Genomic DNA, 20700 nt, shown 5'->3' on the forward strand with positions numbered 1-20700 from the left:
TTTGAATTCAAATTTCCTTGACATTTGTAATTTGAAAGGAAGAAAATATTGTAGCAATGACACAAATGTGAGCCAGCTGGTGGTGTACTGGCATCTGCACCGGACTTCGAGGCAAGTGGTCCCGGGTTTGAATCCAGTGGCTCCTTGCTTGCTTTGCATTGTGCTGGGTTGAGCGTTAAGCTGACAACTCAGCCTTCTTAAAAAAAAAACACAGAGAAAAATACTAAAGTAATGGTAAGATTGTTGCCTGATGTGCCGCAAGGCACGGAAATGACCTACAACAATGCCACAAATGTACACATGTACACAGATGTTCGTCTTGTTGGGCGCACTCTTCCATTGTTTCCATTGTGTTTCTTAGACTTGCTTGTGAGAAAATGAATCTCAGAGTTATATATGATGATATTTATGTACTTTGAAAATAAATTTACTTTGAAGAGAAGCAAGAGCAAGCCATTATAGTGGCTTTGTTATTATTTAACACTAACCCTAAATCTTTTGTTTCTCCTGATGTCTAAAACCATCCTGAAAACTGTAGAGGTCAAGGAAAAAAATTCTGCAATTTGTTTTCATCTTCACTGTCTTATGTTTACATTCGAGGTACGAGAAGCTTCCATCAGACTATCGAACTCCCTTTATCTTGAACCTGGACAACTGTGGGCATCCTGCCTCAATGACTGGAGCAGCAACAATGACAACCAATCGCACAGCGTCATCCACATTGGCCTCTCTATCCCGTTACTTCTATCATCAGCGTTGGGTGTGGTCTATGCAGCCATCTGTGGGGCCATCATTACCCATCCTTTCAGCAACACAGATACTTTCCACTCTCACTGAGTAAGACATTTATTTGAATTAAAACATATTAAACCATCCAACTGATTTATAAGCGCATAATTTAATACTTCTAATATATCTGTGCCCAATCTAGTTTGCCATGGTTTAGGTTAATCTTGGTTCTCTCTGGAATCTGCACACTATTCAGTTCCACGTCATCCTTATTATATGATTTCTCCTTCATGTTAAAGATGTGGATTTCAACTTGCTATTGGCATCTAGTTCGATGAGATAAGCGGACTGATTTCCATAAAGTGAGATGTGGATTTTTGAAGATGTATTATGGTTTCAAAGGCACAGTTCTTTAAGCATAAAGTTGTGTGTCTACACTCTAATTATAATATTAGAAATTACATTTTTTGTGTAAGTTTGAGCTCAATTGACTTTTTAATGAGTTGTGTGCATTATTTATTAAAATATGCAGATGTGAATGTGTAAGACTGAAGTACAAGGATTAAATTTTGTAGTTAGGTGGAATTTACACCCATTAAGGAAAAGAAAGGCAATTGAATGAACAAAAATCATCATGGGTGAAAGTGAAAATAGATCACATACAAGATACTGCCTGCTTGTGATCTTTTCCTACAGTGCAATCATGGCCACAAACCTCATAGTTTTAAAGCACAAGTAATATACCACCTACAAATAAGTTTAGAATTTTTATTTTAATTGGGAGTTTCTTCTTCTCCAGTGAAAAGCTTAATTCTGGTCTGAAGGAACAGTAAGTTTTCTCAGAGGTTGTGAAATTATGGCCTGGAATTTCCTGACAGCTGACTTCCCTAGCCACTTCCTTCCTTGCTGGATGCAAATTCCCTGGAGCTGAATGTCACTTAGCTACTTGATCCATATAGATGATCCTGCCCCATCCACAAAGGCACTTCGACATTTTATTAAGCCTCTTCCTGCTATCCGAAGATATTTGATAAGTTGGGGGTGTTGTGTATAGTGTGGAGAGCTGTCAGAGGTTACAGCAGGACATTGATAGGATGCAAAACTGGGCTGAGAAGTGGCAGATGGAGTTCAACCCGGATAAGTGTGAGGTGGTTCATTTTGATAGGTCAAATATGATGGCAGAATGTAGCATTAATGGTAAGACTCTTGGCAGTGTGGAGGATCAGAGGGATCTTGGGGTCCAAGTCCATAGGACAGTCAAAGCTGCTGCGCAGGTTGATTCTGTGGTTAAGAAGGCATACGGTGCATTGGCCTTCACCAACCGTGGGATTGAGTTTAAGAGCCGACAGGTAATGTTGCAGCTATATAGGACCCTAGTCAGACCCCACTTGGAGTACTGTGCTCAATTCTGGTCGCCTCACTATAGGAAGGATGTGGAAACAATAGAAAGGGTGCAGAGGAGATTTACAAGGATGTTGCCTGGTTTGGGGAGCATGCCTTACGAGAATAGGTTGAGTGAACTCAGCCTTTTCTCCTTGGAGCGGCAGAGGATGAGAGGTGACTTGATAGAGGTGTACAAGATAATGAGAGGCATTGATCGTGTGGATAGTCAGAGGCTTTTCCCATAGGGCTGAAATGGCTAGCATGAGAGGGCACAGTTTTAAGGTGCTTGGAAGTAGGTACAGAGGAGATGTCAAGGTAAGTTTTTTATGCAGAGAGTGGTGAGTACGTGGAATGGGCTGCCAACGGCGGCGGTGGAGGTGGAAACGATAGGGTCTTTTAAGAGACTCCTGGATAGGTACATGGAGCTTAGAAAAATAAGAGGGCTATGGGTAAGCCTAGGTAGTTCTAAGGTAAGGACATGTTCAGCACAGCTTTGTGGGCTGAAGGCCCTTTATTGTGGTGTAGGTTTTCTAGGTTTCTAAGTTTAACTCCAAGCCATATTAAAATAATTATGTAAAATAATTCAAACATTACGGCAATTAAATAAATAAATTTAAAATAACTCAATTGATTAAAGAAATGTGTTATTGAAAAGTTAAGTTCTTCCTCACAGCTAATCCTCTATTGAAATGAAAAGCATCGTTAAACTCCTATTGTTGCGGTACAGCGAGAGAGATTTTCCATTGCAATTACTGGAAATTTTCAGATGGTGTTCAACAGTGCAGATTCAGTTTAACAGCAGGAAGGTCCTGTTGGGAAACTTGGAACCTGTAAAACTCTTGAACTTCCTGATAAGTGGAGGAATGCCAGTAGCTCTACGTAGAATTACTGGCATATCTCTGGAAAAATTGGGCTAATGTTTGTCTTGCCTATATTCCTGAAAGATATTTTCTGCAGTGAAAGGAAAGTTTATTTGGATTTATAATATCTGATAAAATTTGCAGCACCAGAGATCTGTGAGACTGAGTCAATGTTTACAGAAGCAGGCAGATAAGGAGCTTTTCCAACTATTGCTTTATATGTTTCATCAGATGCTTCCAGAAGCAATGCTGACCAGTTGAAATGCCTAACTGATATGTTGTGCAAAAAATAAATTTTAAAAAACCTGGTGAGGAAAAAAATATTAATTATGGAGGCAAAAGTTGATAGATTGGATTTTTATACTTCTCATCACAACAACATGAGGGAAAAAATAAAAAACAAAATGCTGGGTGCTAGAAACATGAAATAAAAACAAAAAAATGCTGGATGTAATCAGCAGGTTAGACAGTATTTTATGGAGAAAGAAATGGTTAGCCTTTTGAGTCACTGACCTTACCTCTTGTTTCTCACTCCATGGAGAACTGTCTGATCTGCTCAGTAAACACAGGTCAATCTCTAATCAGTAACTGTCCTTTCTTCCCTATTTCATAATGTAGAATTCGTTTGTCTGAAGGGTTCCATTTTGCTGCTACTGGAGATGGTATTGTCACCATGGTGATTGAATTACCTATGAAGGTAAGGATTAAGAATGCCATAGAATGAAGTACCTAAGCCCAGGTGACTGTGCTTTCTGATCAGAGAGAATAATTCTTGTAGTATAAAGGAACTGGTCTCCTTGTGAGGAGATATCTACATATTTGCAGATATCTTTACTGTTAATTTTTTAATATGGTGAACTGGTTGCAGATTTACAGAAAGCCTATGCTTACTTGAAAAGACAGTGATTTAATCCTGAAATATAATGTTAGGACATTATAGTGTTAATTAAATGTACAGCATTGTTGCATAAAGTTGCTTAATGCATTTTGTGGTTACTTTTGGAAATATTGAATTATGCAACTTGTTTGGATACAGGGCAGTTCAAGATGTGAAGATGATAACGATGAGCTCCACACGTGCCTAATCCAGTACATCATTTTTCCTCCTCATTCTAATTCAACCAAAGACAGGTAACATTCCAATAAGTAAATCTCCGGATGGTGAGTTTTATGAAATTTGGGGCAGAAATCCCTCTTATGATATGAGCGAAGCAAATTGCATAAGGTAGCTATTAGTTCCCAAGCAGATTAGAGTATTAATTTTATAGTCTTGATGCACAAACTGAATGATTTCATTAAATATTTATGTGACAATGCTAATTCTCCCGCTAACTTCGCCTCTTTGCCTGGTTAGTCACTCCTCCTTGTTCTGTCCCTGGCCTAGTTTCCCCAGTAGTTCACACACTTTGCCCTCCCGTTCTGCAGTTCTTGGAGTTCACCATTTACACAGCCCAACAGTAAAACAATCGCTAGCTTGGCTAATCAAAACAATTCCTTCAGTTAATGTGCTCTACTGGTTTAAACCTCATAAAAATAAGCATTCTAGACACAGGCATTCCAGTTTCATTTAATTTCATAAAACCGTTACATCGGTGTCTAGACAGCAGAATGGCCCCAAAAGACCTGAGGGACAGTTTGGTGTGTCCTAATATAACACCTGGGAGCAGGCACACTACACCCTACACAGGCGACACCACTGGTAGGGAGACGTTTATTTATAATAGGGTTTTAATCTGAGTGGAAACTCCATTAGCAATTTTTGGTCCTGATCTTAATTTTAGTTTTCTGAAGATGCTACTCAAGGTACATGGGACCATGTCGTGATGATTTGATGTGACAGATTCCTTTATGGGGCAGGTATTTTTGGCAGGCCAGTACTTAATGTCCATTCCTAATTGTTTCGTAAAAGTGAACTGTCAATTTGAATTGTTTCAGTCCTTGTGGCTAATACAAGGGAGCATAACTTTAAGATAACTGAAGGAAAGTATGGGGGTTGAGGATGTCAGAGTTAAGCCCACAGAGATTCGTGGGTGTGTGGGATGCCTTGTCCTGGGTGGTGGTAGAGGCAGATACATTGGGGGTATTTAAGAAATTCGTAGGCAGGCACACAGCAGAATAGGTTAAAAAGTTGATGCAAGCCGTGTGCTGTTATGTTCTAAAAGTTGTTAGGGAAGGAATTCTGGAATAAAGAAACTGTGATATTTTTAAGTCACAAGGGTGTATGACATGGAAGAGAAATTGAAGGTGGTGGCATTTCAATGTTCTGTTAGTGTTCAACCTATTGAGTTGTTAGCGCTGCATTTAATAAGGCAAGTAGAAAATTATTTCATTGAGCTCCAAACTTGCACCTTGCAGAGGGTGAAAAAACTTCTGGGTATAGGACGTGAGTTCGTCTGCAGCAGTTAGAGTGATCAACCTTTGGCCCAACAGGCTTGGGCAAGTACAGGCGGAGGTTCTAAGTAAGTTTCTAGCAAGTTTTTTTTTCTGTATTAGTGCATAGCTGGTGTGCTGAGAATGGGTCCAGAGTTAATGGTATGTTACTTGTGTGAGATGTGGGAACTTTGGGAGACCTCCAGTCTCCCTGATATCTACAGAGCTCCAGCTCCTTAGAGAGTGTGTTAAGGAACTGGAGATGCAGTTGGATGATCTTCGGATCACACGGGACAATGAGGTGATAGATAGGAGCTACACAGAGGTAGTCACCCTTAAGTTGCAGGAGGCAGGTACCTGGGTGACTATCAAGAGGGGGAAAGGGAATAGGCAACCAGCGCAGGTTAATCCTGTGGCTGTTCCCACAATAATAAGTATACCGCTTTCGATACTGATTTTGTTTGGTGGGGGGTGGGCAGGAAGAAGCTGCAGTGATCTGGTCTCTGGCACTGAGTCTGGCTCTGTGTCTCAGAAGGCAAGGGAGGAGAAGAGGAGTGCAGTAGTGATAGGGGGTTTCATAATTAGAGGAGTAGACAGCAGATTCAGTGGACATAAAAGGGACACCCGGATGGTATGTTGTCTCCCAGCTGCCAGAGTCAGCGATGTCTTAGATCGGGTCCACAGCATTCTAAAGGGGGAGGGTGAATATCCAGAAAGCATGGTACGCATTGGTACCGACGACACAGGTAGGAAAAGGGAGGAGGTTCTGAGAGAGAATATGGGAGTTATGTTGAAAGCTGAAAAGCAGATCTCCAGGATAGTAATCTTTGGATTGCTGTCTGTGCCATGTGCCAGTGAAGGTAAGAATAGGATGATTTGGCAGATGAATATGTGGCTGAGGAACTGGCGCAATGGGCAGTGTTTCAGGTTTCTGGATCATTGGGATCTCTTGTGGGGTAGGAATGACTCATTCTAAAAGGACATGTTATATCTGAACCCGAGGGGGACCAATATCCTCGTGGGCAAGTTTGCTAGAGGAAGGTTTAAACTAATTTGGCAGGGGCATGGGAACCAGCATGACAGGGCTGAGGATGGGGCAGTTGGTATACAGCACAACAGAAGATAATCATATTTATAATTTCTTTATTTTTTCCAGAAGTCAAATGCTATTTGCTTTTTATCCAAAATAGTTTGCTAAATTCTTTGCTGACAGGAGAAACAAAATCAACTTCTGATCTGCCTCCAATTCTCTCATAGTTTTTCCACAGATGATGATAATGACACAGAGGTTGAGGCAATTGAACCTGATACGGAGTTAAATTTGGTGACTGAATGCTGGGTGGAGCCTCAGACTGGCCACGTGGTCACTTCTGCTGATAGCCGGAAATACTTAAATGGATTGTCTTATTTAGATATTCCAAAGGCGGTAAGTCACTTGGGAAGTAACTTCAGTCTGCTTGATTGGAAGCCCATCCACTAAGTGTTCGCTTTGGCTGCTCTGTTGCAACTACAATATATCTGTGGCTATTTCAAAATATGTGCAGTCTACCACCAAAAAGGAAAAGGGCACCTTACACAGGGGATGACCACCATTGAAGATTTCCTTTCAAGCTGAGCACCATGCTGACACGGAAGTATAATGTGATTCCTTCATTTTTGTCTGGTCAAAAGCTGCGTATCCAAAAACACTAGGAGCACCTTCACCAGAAAGGCTACACTAGTTGAATAAAGCAGCTTATTGCCACTACCTTAAGATTTGTCAGGAATAAATGTTATCCTTGCTTCTTTTGTACAGATTTCTGCAGTCATAGTAGGAATTTGTCCACGGAGAAGCAATGTACTAACCAAGTGTCATTGATCATAGACTGATAAGAACATTAGAAACTAAAGAAGGAATAGACTACTTTCTTGCCCAAATCTTATGTGAAACTAAGAACAAAGTACTATGAGCAGTGGATGTTGCAAATGCGTATAGTGCATGCAAATATTTTTCATGACACAGGTCTCCCACTTCCACTTATGTCCGACTTTGGTGTTACTGACAGAATTATGTGTTAAAAGCAGGATCAAGACATTCAACATACTGCTTTAGGAGCTAAGCAGGTCAGGGAGCATCAGTGGAAGGAAATGAGTAGTCAACATTTGGTCATAAGACACAGGAGCAGAATTAGGTCTTCCAGCCCATCGAGTCTACTCCGCCATTCCGTCATGGCTAATCCTGAATCCCACTCAACCCCATACACCTGCCCTCTCACCATATCCTTTGATGCCCTGACTGCTCAGGAAGTGATCAACTTCCACCTTAAATATACCCCACTGACTTGGCCTCCATTGCAATCTGTGACAGAGAATTCCACAGATTTACTACTCTCTGGCTAAAAAAAAAAACTCCTTACCTTTGTTCTAAAGGGCTGCCCCTCAATTTTGAGGCTGTGCCCTCTGGTTTTGGATACCCTCACCATTGGAAGCGTCCTTTCAACATTCGGTAAGTTTCAATGAGATCCCTCCCACATTCTTCTAAATTCCAGTGAGTACAGGCCCAAAGATGCCAGATGTTGCTCATACATTTACCTCTTCATCCTGGAATCATGCTCATGAACCTCTGGACTCTCTTCAATGACAACACATCCTTTCTGAGATATGCGGTCCAAAGCTGTTGACAGTACTCCAAGTGCAGCCTGCTAGTGTCTTATAAAGACTCAACATTATCTCCTTGCTTTTATATACTATTCACCTTGAAATAAATGCCAACGTTGCATTTGCCTCCTTTACCACAGATGCAACTTGTAAATTACCCTTCTGGGAGTCTTGCCCGAGAACTCTTAAGTCCCTCTGCACCTCTGATGTTTGAACCTTCTCCTCACTTAGATAGTAGTCCACACTATTGTTCCATTTACCAAAACCATACATTTCCCAACAATGTATTCCATCTGCCACATTTTTGCCTGTTCTTTCAGTTTGTTTAAGTCCTACTGCAATCATGTTGCTTCCTCAGCACTACCTACGTCTCCACCTATCTTCATATCATCTGCAGACTTTGCCACAAAGCCATCAATTTCATTATCCAAAGCACTGGCAAATGTGAAAAGTAGTGGTCCCAATACTGACCACTGAAAAACACCACTAGTCACCGGCAGTCAACCGGAAAAGGCCCCTTTTATTCCCAGTCACTACCTTCTGCCTGTAAGCCATTCCACTATCCATGCCAATACCTTTCCTGTAACTCCATAGAATTTTATTTTGTTAAACAGCCTCGTGTGTGGCGCCTTATCAAACGCCTTCTGAAAATATGTTAATGATATCCAGTGCTTCTCCTTTGTCCACCCTGCTTTTTACTTCCTCAAAGAACTCTTTAACAGATTTGTCAGGCAAGATTTTCCTGTACAGAAACCATGCTGATTATGACTTACTTTATCATTAGTCTCCCAAATACCCCAAAATGTCATCCTTAATAATGGACTCCAGCACTTTCCCAACCACTGAGTTTAGGCTAACTAGTCTATAATTTCCCTTCTTTTGCCTTCCACCCTTCTTAAAGGGTGGAGGACATTTGAAATCTTCCAGTCCTCAGGGCCCATGCCAGAATCAAGTGATTCTTAAAAGATCATGACCAATGCATCCGTTATCTCTTAAGCAACTTCTCTCAGGACTCTGGGATGTAGTCCCTATAGTCCTGATGAGTTATCCACCTGAAGACCTTTGAGCTTGCCTAGCACTTTTTCCTCTGTAATAACAATGGTACTCACCCCTGCTCCTTGACATTCACGGACCTCTGGCACACTGCTAGTGTCTTCCACAGTGAAGACTGCTGCAAAGTACTTATTAAGTTCATCTGCCATTTCTTTGTCCCCCACTACTTCTTCACCAGCGTCATTTTCTAGTGGTCCAATATCAACTCTCACTTCCCTTTTACTCTTTATATAACTGAAAAAACCTTTAGTATCCTGCTTTATATTGTTAGCTGGTTTGCCCTCATATTTCATCTTTTCCCTTCTTTTAGTAATTTTAGTTTCCTCTTGTTGGATTTTAAAAGCTTCCCAATCATCCAACCTCCCACTCACTTTTGCTACATTATGCACCCTTTCCTTGGCTTTTACGCAATCCTTAACTTTCTTTGCCAGCCACAGTTGCCTATCTCTGCTATTTGAGAACAACTTCTTCTGTAGGACATATCCTGTGCCTTGTGAGTTATTACACAGCACCCAGTCTAAGATAGCCTTTCTTCAGTAGGTTCAAACACAAGTTGCTTTAAAAAGCCTTCTCATAGGGATTCAACAATTTCCCTCTCTTACGATCCAACACCAACTTGATTTTCTCAATCCTCTTGCATATTGAAGTACACCATTAAAATTGTGTCATTACCCTTATTAATGCCTTTTCCAGCTCCCTTTGCAATTTCATTCCCACATCTTGGCTACTATTTAGAGACCTATATTCCCATAATGTTTTTTTTTCTGCTTGGGCTCTCTATTTTTCATTTCCCTCCATAGATGCTGCCCGACACTGGTGTTTCTTGCTCCAGCTTCCAGCATCTGCAGTCCTTTGTGCTTCAATGTTAATACATTGAGCATGGAATCTACTGTAGTATATGCTTCACTCTGAAATATTCATCTTTCATGTTATTGATATTTTGCAAGGGTTTTAATGAGTATTTTTTTATCTTCCTAGATTTACCCACAAGACCATGCATGTGTCTCTTCCTTGTTGACTTTTGAACATCTAAGTCAACTTTGTCAGAATAAAGAATACACCTTGCCAATGTGGGGAACAAGGAACTTGGAAGGTAAGGATCAAAGGATGTAGGAGCTAGAAAGCTCTTAGACTTTGAGACAGTGAGTATGGTAAACTATTGAAGAATGGCTTTACCAAACAACAGAGGATTTTTCTATGATCTATTAACTATATTGCTTCATGATAAGAAACATTAATACCCTGGAGCACTGGTCCACTCTGCCACCGTGCTGCCTTTGTATTTCATTACTAATATCATTGAGGTACTGTAATTCCTGGCTGATGTCCTTCTGCAGTATAGTCCAGAATCTGTGCTCATTTTATCTATGCATCTGGTTACAATTAAGAACTTCATCGAAATAAATGGATCTTAACTATAACTAGTGTCATTATTGGGATACTTCATATAAAAATACTCATACTAGTTTTTGAATCCTCGCATAACTGTGACTCCTTGTCTTACAGATTTCTTTTAGCTTTTCATGCCTTTAAGACCTTTTCTGCTCCATTTCTGAAGGATTAGTTTCTGCTGTCTTAGTTGTGTTACTTTCTTCGCCGTGACTCGTTTCTTAGGCCTTAAGTTATGGAATTCTCTCCCTAAATTTGGCTTTCTGTTTCCAGTGATTTCCTTCAATGAAATCCTTAAATCCAACCACCTCCTGTATCTCTTTATGCACTTGTTAATTGACAATTATTCCATTATTTTGTGGAGTATCTTGGGTACTAGCCTCTGTAGTATCCAAGACGTCTTCAAATGCGGTGCCTTAGGAAGGGTGGCATTCATCATTAAGGGCCCCCATCACCCAGGACGTGCCCTCTTATTTTTACCATCAGGAAGGAGGTACAGAAGCCTGAAGGCACACACTCAGCGATTCAGGAGGAGCTTCTTATCCTCTGCCATCCGATTTTTAAATGCACATTGAACCTATGAACACTAGCTATCTCACTACTTTTTTTATTTCTTATTTTCTGCATTACCGACCTATTTAATAGACATATATGTTAAATATGACTATTAAATAGGTAGATAATGCAAAAATTATGTAATTCAGTTTTCTCCATCCATATTTAGACCATAAGACAAAGGGGCAGAAGTCGGCCATTCGGCCCATCAAGTCTGCTCTGCCATTTTATCATGAGGTGACCCATTCTTCCATTTAGTCCCACTCCCCCACCTTCTCACCATAACCTTTGATGTCCTGGCTACTCAGATACCTATCAGATTCTGCCTTAAATACACCCAATGACTTGGCCTCCACTGCTGCACGTTGCAACAAATTCCATAGATTCACCACCCTCTGACTAAAAAAATTTCTTCGCATTTCTGTTCTGAATGGGCGCCCGTCAATCCTTAAGTCATGCCCTCTCGTACTAGACTCCCCCATCATGGGAAACAACTTTGCCACATCCACTCTGTCCATGCCTTTCAACATTCGAAATGTTTCTATGAAGTCTCCCCTCATTCTTCTAAACTCCAAGGAATACAGTCCAAGAGCGGACAAACGTTCCTCATATGTTAACCCTCTCATTCCCCGAATCATTCTAGTGACTCTTCTCTGTACCCTCTCCAACGTCAGCACTTCCTTTCTTAAATAAAGAGACCAAAACTGCCCATAGTACTCCAAGTGAGGTCTCACCAGCGCCTTATAGAGCCTCAACATCACATCCCTGCTCCTATACTCTATTCCTCTAGAAATGAATGCCAACATTGCATTCGCCTTCTTCACTACCGACTCAACCTGGAGGTTAACCTTAAGGGTATCCTGTACAAGGACTCCCAAGTCCTGGTGCATCTCAGAACTTTGAATTCTTTCGCCATTGAATTAATAGTCTGCCCATTTATTTCTTCTGCCAAAGTGCATAACCATACACTTTCCATCATTGTATTTCATTTGCCACTTTTTTGCCCATTCTTCCAATCTATCCAAGTCTCTCTGCAGACTCTCTGTTTCCTCAGCACTACCGGCCCCTCCACCTATCTTCATATCGTCAGCAAACTTAGCCACAAAGCCATCTATTCCATAATCCAAATCGTTGATGTACAATGTAAAAAGAAGCAGCCCCAACCGGACCCCTGTGGAACACCACTGGTAACCAGCAGCCACCCAGAATAGGATCCCTTTATTCCCACTCTCTGTTTCCTGCCAATCAGCCAACGCTCTATCCACGTATGTAACTTTCCCGTAATTCCATGGGCTCTTATCTTGTTAAGTAGCCTCATGTGTGGCATCTTGTCAAAGGCCTTCTGAAAATCCAAATATACAACATCCACTGCATCTCCCTTGTCTGGCCTACTGGTAATTTCCTCAAAAAATTGTAATAGATTTGTCAGGCAGGATTTTCCTTTAAGGAATCCATGCTGAGTTCTGTCTGTCTTGTCATATGCCTCCAGGTACTCTGTAACTTTATCCTTGACAATTGACTCCAACAACTTCCCAACAACCAATGTCAAGCTAACAGGTCTATAATTTCCTTTTTGCTTCCTTGCCCCCTTCTTAAATAGTGGAGTGACATTTGCAATTTTCCAGTCCTCCAGAACCATACCAGGATCTATCAACTTTTGAAAGATCGTTGCTAATGCCTCCGCAATCTCCACAGCTACTTCCTTCAGAACACGCGGGTGCATTCCATCTGGTCCAGGAGATTTATCTACCTTTAGACTGTTCAGTTTCCTGAGTACTTTCTCTGTCGTAATTGTGACTGCGCACAGTTCTCTTCCCTGTCACCCTTGAGTGTCCGGTATACTGCTGATGTCTTCCTCAGTGAAGACTGATGCAAAATACTCATTCAGTTCCTCTGCCATCTCCTTATCTCCCATTACAATTTCTCCAGCATCATTTTCTATCGGTCCTATATCTACTCTCACCTGTCTTTTACTCTTTATATACTTGAAAAAGCTTTTAGTATCCTCTTTGATATTATTTGCTAGCTTCCTTTCATAGTTAATCTTTTCCCTCTTACTGACCTTCTTAGTTTCCTTTTGTAAGGTTTTAAAAACTTCCCAATCCTCTGTTTTCCCACTACTTTTTGCTTCCTTGTATGCCCTGTCCATTGCTTTAACTTTGGCTTTGACTTCTTTTGTCAAGGGTCTCTTCTCTTGTCATGGTTACATCCCTTTTCCATTCGAAAATTTCTTCTTTTTTGGAATATACCTGTCTTGCACCTTCCTCACTTCTCGCATAAACTCCAGCCACTGCTGCTCTGCCGTCTTTCCCACCAGTGTCCCTTTCCAGTCAACTTTGGCCAGTTCCTCTCTCATGCCACTGTAATTTCCTTTACTCCACTGAAATACCGACACATCAGATTTCAGCTTCTCTTTTTCAAATTTCCCGGTGAACTCAATCATGTTATGATCACTGCCTCCTAAGGGGTCCTTCACCTCATTCTCTCTAATCACCTCCAGTTCATTACATAATACCCAATCCAGTACAGCTGATCCCCTTGTGGGCTCAACAACAAGCTGTTCTAAAAAGCCATCTCGCAGACATTCTACAAATTCTCTCTCGAGATCTAGTGCCGGCCTGATTTTCCCAATCCACTTGCATGTTAAAATCCCCCACAATTATCATAACACTGCCCTTCTGCCAAGCCTTTTCTATTTCCCGTTGTAATTTGTAGTCCACATCACTGCAGCTGTTTGGAGGCCTATAAATAACTGACATCAGGGTCCTTTTACCCCTGCGATTCCTTAGCTCAACCCATAAAGATTCTGCACCTTCCGATCCTCTATCACCTCTTTCTAATGATTTAATATCATTTCTTACCAATAAAACCACGCCTCCCCCTCTGCCTACCTTCCTATCCTTCCGATACACCGTGTATCCTTGGACGTTCAGCTCCCAGAGACATGCATCCTTTAGCCACGTCTCAGTGATGGCCACAATATCATACCTGCCAATCTGTAGCTGTACGACAAGATCATCCACCTTTTCCCTTATGTTGCATGCATTTAAGTATAACACCTTAAGACCAGTATTTGGTACTTTTCGCTTTGATTTCACTGCAACTTTATTGCACTGCAACTCATCTCAATGGCTACAAATTTGCCCCATCACCTGCCTGTCTTTCCTGACATCTTTACTGCTCACTATCTTAGATTTATTTTTGTTTTCCCCTTCCTCCGTTCTGTCATTCTGGTTCCCATTCCCCTGCCAAATTAGCTTAAACCTTCCCTAACAGCTCTATTAAACCTTCCCGCCAGGATATTGGTCCCCTTCGGGTTCAGGTGTAACTTGTCCTTTTTGAACAGGTCATACTTCCCCCAGACGAGATCCCAATTATCCAAGAATCTGAAGCCCTGCCCCCTGCACCAGTCTCTCAGCCACGCATTCATCTGCCTGATCCTACTATTCTTGCCCTCGCTAGCACGTGGCATAGGTAGCAATCCCGAGATTACTACCCTGGAGGTCCTGCTTCTCAGCTTCCTTCCTAACTCCCGGAAATCTCTCTTCAGGACCTCCTCCTTGGTCCTATCTATGTCATTGGTACCAACGTGTACCAAGACAACTGGCTGCTCACCCTCCCCCTTCAGAATATTCACGATCTGATCCGAGAGATCCCGTACTCTGGCACCTGGGAGGCAACACACCATGCGGGTATTTCTATCAGGCTCACAGAATCTCCTGTCTGTTCCCCAGACTATGGAATCCCCTATGACTACCGCATTCCTCTTCTCCCTCCTTCATTATTCGGGCATTTTCCTTCCTCTCTCTCCAGTTTTCTGACCCCCTGTAGCCTGGTTATCAAGTTAACACTAAGTTAACAGTTATTTATCAAGTGTTTCTTTGTGCTGCTACTGTAAAGTTAACAAATTTTATGACATATGCTGGTGGTATTAAACCTAATTCTGATCCTGACTTTCTTACTGCACTGAAGGTGATAGATGAGTGCCATCTTGCATCTATATTGATATGAATTTTAAATGTTATTGTTTAGGTGAATAAAAATTGTTAACTCGAATATCCTTGGAACCTTCTGATTATCCCAATTTTCTCTTTCCTTTTGGGAAATCCTTTGGGATTGCAAACTGAAGGTTTATGCTAGAGAAAGGAACACTTTTGACAAGAAGTTGTCATTCAGCTCTCCAGTTATAGTGTTGTGTGAGGCAAAATAATTTCCTAATGTGGTCAGTAGCCACTTCGAAGTTCAAAGTACATTTATTATCAAAGTATGTATACCATATATAACCTTGAGATTCACTTTAACTGCATTCTTGAAAGAATGCACTATGCGATAAGCAATGAGTTACCAGGCATTAGACATTACACTACTATTGATTTCCTTTTTATGTTGTAGTACTGTTAATTTTTAGCCTTCACCCGTTAAGTGAAAACATTTGTCAATTTAAAATGCCTCCAAGTTATTGATTTACAGTTGTCTCTGCAGCAGTGATCATTTGTAGGTAGTATGAAATGGCCTTTTTAAATATTCTGAAATCATTCTTTATAACTGAGATTTCCTCCGCAGGACACGGCCTAATTAGGAATGTACAGAAAGAAAGTACATTTTGATTTAGGGTTTTCACTTGACAGGACAGAATTTTTATGGAACAAGTATGAAACTAGTGGTAAGGATGTAGAGGGATGCGCGCGCGCATACACACACACACACACACACACACACACACACACACACACACACACACACACACACACTCTCACTCACTCACTCACTCACACTCTAGCAGCAGAGACACTGAGGAATAGATTGGGAGGCAGATTTGAAAAGATGCAAAAATAACAGGGTGCCATAGGTATTTTCAATTTGTTGAATACTGATTTGCATCTCTTTAGTGTTTAGATTGGGCAAGGTTTGTTAGGTGTGTCCAGGAAGGATTTCTGACACTATGTTGATAGGCTGACTGGAGGAGAGGCCACACTGGTTCTAGTACTATGCAGTGAACCTGGTCAGGTAACTGATCTGTCAGTGGAAGATGACAGATGACAGCAGCGATAAAAGAGCATGGCTTGGGTGGTGAGGATCTTTGATAATGGATGCTCATGGGTTCATGTTGATGTGCTCAATGGTAGGGAGGATTTTGCCCATGATACACTGGGCCAAATCCACTACATTTTATAGGATTTTCCACTGAAAGGCATTGGTGTTCCCATACCAGGACGTAATGCAGCCAGTCAGCACACATCCCACCACATATCTATGGAGGTTAGCCAAGGTTTTTGGTGACATGCTGAATCTCTGCAGACTCCTGAGGAAGTAGAGGCGCTGCCATGCTTTCTTTGCAATAACATTTATATGATGGGTCCAGGACAGGTCCTCTGAGATAGTGACACCCAGGAATTTAAAAGTTACTGACCCTCTCCACCTCTTATCCTCTGATGATTACTGGCTCATGAACCTTTGGTTTCCCTCTCCTGAAGTCTACAATTAGTTCCTTGGTCTTATTGACATTGATTGAGAGGTTGTTGTTTCAGCCAAGTTTTCAATCTTTCTCCTGTATGCTGATTCATTGCCCCCTTTAATTCAGCCCACAACAGTGGTATTGTCGGCAAGTTTGAATATGGAGTGGGAGCTGTATTTAGCCACAGTCATAGGTGTAAATCAAGTAGAGCAGGGGCTAAGTAGACATTCCTGCAGTGCTCCTGTGCTGATGGAGATTGTGAAGGAGATGCTTTTTTTTGTCAGTCTGAACTGACTAGGGTCTAGAAGTGAGGAAATCCAGGATCCAATAGCGCAAGCGGGTATTTAGGCCCACTTGTACAATGGGAATGTGGAGGTTGTTCAGGGAGCACTAGCATGGGCTCTGGATAGGTTGGTGTGAGTGAGCAGGCAGTGATTTGTGGGGTGAAGGAACCATGATCAATGGGATATGGAACATCTTGTTAAGAAGAAGGAAGCATAGTTGAGTTCAGAAACCAAGGATCAGACAGGGCTCTTGAGAGTTACAAGGTAGCCAGGAAGGAGCTTAAGAATGGACTTAGGAGAGCTAGAAGGGGACATGAGAAGATCTTGGCAAGTAGGATTAAAGAAACCCCCAAGGAATTCTATACTTGCATGAAGATCAGGAGGATGACTACACTGAGGGTAGGTCTGAACAGGGATAAAAGGAAATATGTGCCTTGTCAGAGCATGTAGGGGAGGTTCTTAATGAATACTCTGCTTCAGGATTCACACTGAAGAGGGACTTTGACGAGCGTGTGGTCAGCATAGAACAGGCTAATGTAGTGGAACATGTCAGAGTGAAGGAAGAGGATGGAGTTCCTGGTAAGGCTCTGAAAATCTGTGCCAACCAGCTGGCAGGGGTGTTCAAAGACTTTTTCAATCGCTCATTGCTATGGTTGGAAGTTCCCATCGGCTTCAAAAGGGCAACAATTATACCAGTGCCCAAGAAGAGCAGTGTAAGCTGCCTTAACGACTTATCATCCAGTAGCACTCACATCTACAGTGATGAAATGCTTTGAGAGATTGGTCATGGCTAGAACCAACACCTGTCTCAGTAAGGACCTGGACCCTCTGAGATTTGCCTATCACCACAATAGGTGTAAGGCAGTTGCGATCTCAACAGCTCTGCATTCAGCCTTGGGTCACTTGGACAATACAAATAAATACCTATGCCAGAATGTTGTTTATTGACTATAGCTCAGTGTTCAACACCACCAGTCTTACAGTTCTGATTGAAGAGCTTAGAACCTGGGCTTCTGTAGCTCCCTCTGCAGCTGGATCCTCGACTTCCTGACCAGAAGACCACAGTCTGTGCGGATTGGAAATAATAAGTTGCTGACAGTCAATACTGGTGCACTTCGGGGGTGTGGGTGTGTGCTTAGATCTGTGCTCTGCTCTGCTCTCTCTACATGCAGGACTATGTTGGTAGGCATAACTGAAATGTCATCCATAAATTTGCTGATGATACAACATTGTTGGCAGAATCTCAGATGGTGACAAGAGGGCATACTGGAGTGAGATCCACCAGGAGATTAAAAAACGCATGCCAAAAGGGCAGTATTACAATAGACATGGGGGGGCTTCAATATGAAAAAGGTTTGTGCTGGATTACATTATGGGGATTTCTCGAGTGGCTACCAGATGGCTTTTTAGAGCAGTTTGTAGTTGAGCTCATTAGGGAATCAACTATTCCAGATTGGAATCTCATGTGGATAGGGTGGTGAAGAAAGCTTTTGGTATGCTGGCCTTTATAAATCAGAGCACTGAGTATAGGAATTGGGATGTAATGTTGAAATTGTACAAGGCATTGGTAAGGCCAAATTTGGAGTATTGTGTACAGTTCTGGTCACTGAATTATAGGAAAGATGTCAACAAAATTGAGAGAGTACAGAGAAGATTTACTAGAATGTTACCTGGGTTTCATCTCCTAAGTTACAGAGAAAGGCTGAACAAGTTGGGTCTTTATTCTTTGGAATGTCGAAGGTTGAGGGGGGACTTGATAGAGGTATTTAAAATTATGAGGGGGATAGATGGAGTTGACGTGGATAGGCTTTTTCCATTGAGAGTGGGGGAGATTCAGACAAGAGGACATGAGTTGAGAGTTAAAGGGCAAAAGTTTAGGGGTAACATGAGGGGGAACTTCTTTACTCAAAGAGTGGTAGCTGTGTGGAATGAGCTACCAGCAGAAGTGGTTGAGGCAGGTTCGATGTTGTCGTTTAAAGTTAAATTGGACAGCTATATGGACAGGAAAGGAATGGAGGGTTATAGGCTGAGTGCAAGTCGGTGGAACTAGGTGAGAGTAAGAGTTCGGCACAGACTAGAAGGGCCGAGATGGCCTGTTTCCGTGCTGTAATTGTTATATGGGTGTTGTGCAATGAATCAGAATTTCTTAATATAAAAGAACCCTTAGGGAAAAGAGATCATAGTATGATCGAATTTACCCTGAAATTTGAGAAGTAGAAGCTAAAGTCAGATGTATCATTATTACAGATAGAGAGGTAGATAGATACTTTGTCGATCCCAAAGGAAATTACAGTGTTACAGTGGCATTACAAGTCCACAGATTTAAAATATTAGAAGAAAAGTAAGAAGAATGAATAAAAAATAAATTACCTGAAGCAATCTGACAGGAGGAGGTCATCACTTCCCCAGTGTATAGGTTGACTCATTATAGAGCCTTATGCCGAGGGTAAGAATGACCTCGTAGCGCAGTTTGGAACAGTGCAGTTGTCTTAGTCTATTACTGAAAGTGCTCCTCTGTTCAGCCAAGGTGGCATGCAGAGAGTGAGAAACATTGTCCAGAATTGCCAGGATTTTCCGTAAGGTCCTTTATTCTACCACGGCCTCCAATATGTCTGGTTTAACTCCTATAACAGAGCCTACATTTCTAATCAGATTATACTGGTGACAATAGACTGGTAAACATATGAAGGAGAGCCCTGCATATTCCAAAGGACCTCAGCTTCCTCAGGAAATACTCTGGCCCTTCTTGTATACAATATCTGTATTGGTGCTCCATTTAAGTCTGTCGTCCAGGTGCACCCCTAGGTACTTGTAGGTCCTCAGCACATCCACGTCCTCACCCTCAATGGTGATAGGGAGCAATACAGGCTTAGTCTTCCTAAAGTCCATCACAGTGGAGTAAAAAGAATTACAGAGGCATGAGAAAGGAGTTGGCCAGAATTGATTGGAAAAGAGCACTAGCAGGGACGATGGCAGAGCAACAATGACTGGAATTTCTGGAAGCAATTCGGAAGACACAGGATATTTACATCCCGAAAAGGAAGAGGTATTCCAAAGGAAAGATGACACAACTGTGTCTAACAAGAGAAGTCAAAGCCAGCATAAAAGTCTACGAGAGGGCATATAAGAGTAACAATTAATAGGAAGTTAGAGGATTGGGAAGTTCTTAAAAACTGATTGAAGGCAACTAAAAAAAGTCATTAAGAAGATAAAGATGGAATATGAAATTAAGCTAGCCATTAATATTAAAGAGGATACCAAAGTTTTTTTTTCTAATACATGAAGTGTGAAAGAGAGGCAAGAGTGGATATTGGACTGCTGGAAAACGATGCTGAAGGGGTAGTAGTGGGGAACAAGGAAATGCCGGATGAACTGAATAAGTATTTTGCGTCAATCTTCACTGTGGATGACATTAGCAGAACGCTGGAATTTTCAGGTGTCAGGGGCCATGAAGTGTGTGAAGTTACCATAACCAGAGAGAAGGTTCTTGGGAAACTGAAAGGTCTGAAGGTGATAAGTCACTTGGACCAGATAGTGTACCCCCTAAGGTTCTGAAAGAGGTGGCTGAAGAGATTGTGGAGGAATTAGTAATGATCTTTCAAGAAACACTGGATCCTGGAATGGTTCCAGGAGACTGGAAAATTGCAAATGCCACTCTATTCTTCAGGAAGGGAGAGGCAGAAGAAAGGAAATTGTAGGCCATTTAGTCTGATCTCAGTGATTCTGAAGATATTGTAGTCAATTATTAAGAATGAGATCTCAGGGTACTTCGAGGCACGTGATAAAATTGGCCGTAGTCAGCATGGTTGTCTCAAGGGATATCTTGCCTGACAGATCTGTTAGAAGTACTTACTAATTTCGGGCAGGAGTTGTGGAGAGAGAAATAAGTCTGGTGTAAGGATTTGCTTTTTAGTATTGTTGCCCCATCTCTATGCTTAATAAACCATGTCACCTGATTATCTTCTTCACATTGCTTAGTGTTACT

The 20700-nt window shown here is 41.7% G+C and overlaps 1 protein-coding gene across 1 annotated transcript in view; it reads left to right on the top strand.

The window, feature by feature from the left end:
* Positions 1-20700, top strand: part of szt2 (SZT2 subunit of KICSTOR complex) — a 270175-nt gene that overhangs the window by 49527 nt on the left and 199948 nt on the right. Inside the window, exons 16-20 of the mRNA XM_072273538.1 lie at positions 601-837; positions 3591-3669; positions 4009-4103; positions 6600-6768; positions 10011-10125. Coding sequence (XP_072129639.1) covers positions 601-837; positions 3591-3669; positions 4009-4103; positions 6600-6768; positions 10011-10125 — 695 coding nt within the window. The remainder of the gene's footprint in view (positions 1-600; positions 838-3590; positions 3670-4008; positions 4104-6599; positions 6769-10010; positions 10126-20700) is intronic.

This window comes from Mobula birostris, chromosome 12 (genome assembly GCF_030028105.1).
Source record: "Mobula birostris isolate sMobBir1 chromosome 12, sMobBir1.hap1, whole genome shotgun sequence".
Lineage (NCBI taxonomy): Eukaryota > Metazoa > Chordata > Chondrichthyes > Myliobatiformes > Myliobatidae > Mobula > Mobula birostris.